This window comes from Habropoda laboriosa, unplaced genomic scaffold, assembly GCF_001263275.1.
Source record: "Habropoda laboriosa isolate 0110345459 unplaced genomic scaffold, ASM126327v1 scaffold15, whole genome shotgun sequence".
NCBI classification, from domain to species: Eukaryota; Metazoa; Arthropoda; class Insecta; order Hymenoptera; family Apidae; genus Habropoda; species Habropoda laboriosa.
In genome coordinates, this window is record NW_017100141.1 from 2,166,213 (window position 1) to 2,171,962 (window position 5,750).

Here is a 5,750-nt window from a genome sequence, read left to right on the forward strand (position 1 = left end):
GTAAGTAATTACAATTTTTATTTATTTTTTATTGTAAACTGGAAATGACGAATTTATGGTTGAGAAGTGAACGCTGTTAAGAGAATTTTGATGGGAATTGAAAATTGATCAGGAGAAAAATTAAAAAATTAAGTTTAATTCTAATTTTATAATTCACAAAACTGAAGATTAGTAGACTTAATTAATCTGCAATACGTTAGATTTTCTTTTTTAATATTGTACTAAAATGGTGAAGATACATAGTCAGGAAAGGAAATCATACGTCAAGGGGTCAAGTTGATTTATGAAATAAAATAAATGTACCGTAGGATTACAGATAAAATGAGAGATGTAAATGAGAAGAGACACAGGATATTTGAATACTATTTACGACGGTTTTAGATTATCAGGGAGATCGAGAGAATTCGAGAAAAAGCAACTGATCGTCGAGTTTTACGATTTCATTCGACGAATAAAACTTTCCCCAGAGTTATATCTAGCTCTGAAACACTCTCAAGTGTTCCCCTGAATTTCTAATACCATCTTACTATCTTCTTATCGAACCTTTCGCAACAACTGCTTCCTCAATTAATGAACACCGTAAAATCGAACGTTAAACGTCCACTTTGAAACCATCCACTTACACCGAGTCCCTATTAAATTTGCAAAAACAATTTTTCCATCGATTCGAAACTAATTCTAAAAATAAACACTGAAAATTGTAATATTTCTCTGCTAAAGAATTCTCTGTCTTAATTCGTCGTTTTAGCGAGGAATTTTCTAATTTAATTTGAATTCTCTCTCTTGAATTAATTTCCCAAAAAATTCCCACGTTTTCTCCAGCGCACAGTGTTTTCACACTTTCTCGAAGCGAAAGGGTTAAGCTTGCAAATTTGTCTTTTTAATGAGGAATTTTTTAATTTAACTTTAATTCTCTCGAGGAATTCTCTTTCAAAATTAATTCTCAAAAAATTCCCACGTTTTCTCCAGCGCACAGTGTTTTCACACTTTTGTCACTTTCTCGAGGCGAAAGGGTTAATCTTCAACGCGAAATTTTCCAATTCAATTTCAACTCTCCCGAGGAATTCTCTCCTAAAAATCATTTTTCAAAAAATTCTCCATGGTCCCACACCTTTGTCACTTCCTCGTCGCGAAAGGGTCAAGCACGCAAATTCATCTCTTCAACGCGAAATTTTTCCAATTCAATTTCAACTCTCCCGAGGAACTCTCCCTCTCAAAATAACTTCTCCAAAAATTCCCACGTTTTCTGCAGCGCACAGTGGTTCACTTTTGTCACACTTCTTTGAAGCGAAAGGGTTAAGCACGCAAATTCATCTCTTCATCGCGAAATTTTTCCAATTCAATTTCAACTCTCCCGAGGAATTCTCTCTTAAAAATCATTTCTCAAAAAATTCTCCATGGTCCCACACCTTTGTCACTTCCTCGTCGCGAAAGGGTTAAGCACGCAAATTCATCTCTTCAACGCGAAATTTTTCCAATTCAATTTCAACTCTCCCGAGGAATTCTCTCTTAAAAATCATTTCTCAAAAAATTCTCCGTGGTCCCACACCTTTGTCACGCTTCCCCGACTTGAAAGTCTCCACAATCATCCCTGCAAATGGACGACAAACAGAGAGCAATATTTATCGGCACGCCGGTAAGTTGGTGCCCAGAATGAGAAGAGAATGGTCCTACCGGCTCGTAAAACTATCCCGTAAGGATAAACGCCACGCGTGGTTGTTCCTCTTTCTTAAAAGGGTGAAGGAGGGAGGGGGGAGAAAGAGCCCGGATTATTATCAGCCATTTACACGTTTATGCTCTTTGCTGGTGCCACGCAGATGGTACTCGTCGCGTATGCCTTTGCTAACGGTACCATCGCTGATTTTCCGGTGCAATAAAGTCCCTTTCGAGGACGTAGACGCTAAGTCTAGCAATTAACGCTCGTAACCTCCGACGGTGCTCGCTTTTGATTTAAAACCCTGTCACACGATACGTCGTGTAATTCTGGGACCAAATGGTGAACCAAGCTATGATGCATTTATTACGTCATATTCTACGCCTGGAACGTGTCGTTGTCCTCCGGTGAACGCGCCACGCCAATTTTTCCACCTTTCCCGGAGAGATGGTTAATGAAGGACACGAGGCTGTTAGGTGTTCTACGTGTACAGCCTGATGTGCTATCAATAAAGACGACTTTCAGCTCTTCTACCTTCTCTCGAATTTTTTCCCACCTTTCCGGCTAAGATGAAGTGGAGTTTCTCGAGGAAAAATTTACGAGTCTTTACGATATTTTTAGATGGACGTATTAGTTTTTAGTTATGGTGAAAAGTATGCAAAAGAGGAGGAGTCTGAAAACGTTTTCAAAAATATTGTACACTGAAAATATTGGTTTTTGAAAAATTTTAGCGTGAATTGTGCGAAATTAAAGGGATTACTTTAATCGAGAATTTTGATTCATTTACTGCACCCTATGTTTACACTTTTTATTCTTTTTCCCTGGTTCTGTATTATCAGGTAATCAAAAAGATCACGGTTGTTTTCTTCATTAAAAGTAAACGGTAAGTAAGCCTGAATTACTTTCAATTTGACGGAAATTTTAACTTGCTCATCAACATAAAATCCATCGATTGCCTAACGGTTGATTGCTTTCCACCGAAAATCGCGCGATTTCTCTCGGTTACCTCATACCAAATTTACCCCAACGTGGTCCAATCATTTCTTTCACCTGCTTCCTCACGCCGCTGAACATCTCTTCGTTCAATCCCTCAAAACTGTAGCCCATCGTCCATAAATCCTCCGCAGCGAGCACAGAGAAGTTCTTCAACCGCTTCTACCGCAAAGAAACCACCTTCTATCCTTCAAGCCTATCCATCAACCAACTCTCTTCTAAAAAGAAACCTGGTAGCGCTTAAAACACGCGATTTCCCTGCTAGAAGCGTGAAAAACCGAGGCACCAAAGCGACCACTAACGTCCCACCAAGGGTACAATCAGCGTTCCCTTTAAAACTCCACAGTCTACGAGGCGATCAGTCAATCGTCGATCAATCCTCCCACAGTATAACCCTCGTCCATACAATTCCAAGAAGCAGCACAGTACCGACAAAGCATCTACATAAACCTCCAAGCATCTGCTCGTATTTCGCGTGCTGGAGATCCTCTCTCTGGTTTTCTAAGAACCGACCGTTTGCCCCTTTCTGCCACGCAGAAACAGCGAAAGAGAGATCGGAGAGAGAGAGAAGCGGCAGGAAAGATTTGCGGAGAGAAAATCGCGTCAGAAGTTCGAGGCAAGTTTCACGGCGATATTTTTAGACGAGCAACGTGTAACGAGCGAGCCGTTTACGTCCTTCCTTCTTCCCGCCGCGGTTTTCTACGCGGCCACGCGAGCCACGCCGCGAACTAGCTTGCTGGAAACCGTTGCTGGAGGATAGGCATGGTTAAACGATCCCGCGAAGAATCGAAGGGAAAAAGTAAACGCAAGCCACCCCGTACACACGCGTGTCAGCCTCTTTATTTGGAACGGAATTTTTCGGCGTGCACGGGGTAGCTTCTTTGCGGCGCGGTGGAGATTCCGACACGATTCGTCGATCGGTTCTTCTGTGGAGAGAAGTTGTCGGTTTCGTGTTGCCGCGTTTTATTCGATCGCCTCCGGTTGGTGAAGTATGAGATTGATATTGCGTGGTGAAGTATGGGACGGGTTTTTGGTGTTGTTTCTTGTTGGCGAAGTAGAGGGTTGTTTTTGGGAGATGATTTGTGATGTTGTTTTTAAGTGGTGAAGTGCAAGGTTGGTTTTAGTTGGTGAAATTTGTAGTGGTTTCTGGTTGGTGAAATGGAGGGTTGTTTGTATCAAATGATGTGCAAGGTTGGTTCTAGTTGATGAAACGCACTGTTGTTTTTGGTAGATAATATACAACAGTAGTTTTTGTTGGTAAAGTACAACAGTGGTTTTAGTTAGCGAAGTAAGATATTGATTTCAGGTGGTGAAGTTCAATATGGGTTCGTTTTCAGTCAACGAGGAAGGAGGTTGTTTCTAGCAGATAATAGACAACACTACTTTTGCTCATGAAGAAGACGATTGGTTTCAATCGATGAAGCACGAAAATAAAGTATGTGTTGGTTGTTAATTGACGAGGAAGTACGTTGTTTCTAGTTGATAAAGTAGAGTGTTGTTTCTCGCAAATAAGCCAATACAACATTGCTCTCTGTTGATAAAGTAGAACATTGGTTTCAATTACTGAAGTATGAGTTCTTTTCATTTAACGAACAAGCAGGTTGTTTCTAGTTGACAAAATAGAGCGTTGTTTCTAGCAAATAATAATATTTAGTCGACGAAGCACCAGACTGATTTGAGTCGTCGAAGTATAGCTTTACCACGAAGGGAAAAAATGGAACGAAAACCAAGAGATCATGTTGTATTTATGAAAAAAGCAGTAGGATGAGAATTTTACGAGGACTGAATGGCAAAACACAAAACCGCCAGGGTTACCTGGGCAAAAAAGCGTGCAGTGGTGAGAGGCACTTTTCCCATGAAAATTGTGGGAACGCGAAGGGGTTCATACGGAACGAGCGCAGGGCGTTTAACCAAAATTACGTTTTATATGCACGAGCGGATCATTGCGCGCGAGACGGCCCATGCGTAACGGCCGCGGTGCAACGGTGCATTTCCTTTTACTACTGCGGCCAGACAACGCGGACCGTAAAACCTGAGGCGGCGGTGCTTTAACGACAACTCTGCAACTGCAGAAATCGCGGTGCGCCACGTTCAACTTCCAGGGACAATGCATCCCTAGCGCATCTTTCAACTTCCAAGTGTAACGGTGCCGACGATGAACACTATAACCCGTGATCCCTCTTTTATGCTAAAAATTTGGAACCGCGTTTCTTCAAAATTTTTCGATAAAATGGGAATTTTTGCACTGAAGATCATTTTTCCAGCGGAGAAAAGTGAAAAATTTGAGAAATTTAAATTCGAGGGGAAAAAATTGACTATTTAATCGCCGAAGATCATTTTCCCAGAGGAGAAAAATGAAAAGTTTGAGAAATTTAAATTTCGAGGGGAAAAATTGACAATTTGAATAAATCATTTATGATGAATTTTTTAAGTATGATTCGAAGAAAAAAAAATGAAATATTTTTGAACGGAATTTCGCGCAACATTAGGACAACCCTTTTCTCACAATCGCGAATAAAAAAGAACCAGAGGGAATTGCTATTCCGCGCGCACGCGTATCAATTACGCAAGGCCCCATGATCGTGCGTACAATAATTAAATCCGGCTCTCGAAAGATCGCTAATTCGATCCACGTTTCGAGCCACATAAAAGCCAATTATCGGTGTTCCCGTTTCAATCGACTGATTCCCGTGCATCGTGGCAAAAATGCCTCGAAGAAGTTTCGCGATTAAGGTGGGGAGGGCAGGGGAGGGTAATTCCATTTGAAGCAAGTACACGCCTCGAGCCACTTAATTACTTGGCGAAACGGGATACAAGGAGTCGTGATTTCGTGGAACAAAGGGAACATTGTTTTCTATGTGTGCGTGTTCGCAATTCAGGTGTTGTATATGTTGTACCGTTGTATATAGTGTATGCACAGGTGTTCAAACGTGGAGATTTTCAGGGTTGCGATTAGAAAACGACGGTGGTTGGTGGGTAGAGTACCTTGTACGAGCCTCTGTCTTCCTCGTCCGAGGATGAGACACCGGGATCTCCTCCTGGAGTCGCTACGCCTTCCGTTTCCGCAGGTTGATAGTCGACCTCGCTGCTCCAAGAGTGTCGC

General features: G+C 41.7%; 1 protein-coding gene across 1 annotated transcript in view; it reads left to right on the forward strand.

The window, feature by feature from the left end:
* The window catches only part of LOC108570809, a 9,131-nt gene extending 4,455 nt beyond the window's left edge, over nt 1-4,676 (forward strand). The window contains 2 exon segments of the mRNA XM_017932720.1: nt 4,457-4,623; nt 4,625-4,676. Of these exon segments, the coding sequence (XP_017788209.1) occupies nt 4,457-4,623; nt 4,625-4,676 (219 nt within the window).
* Nucleotides 4,677-5,750: the final 1,074 nt, after the last annotated feature.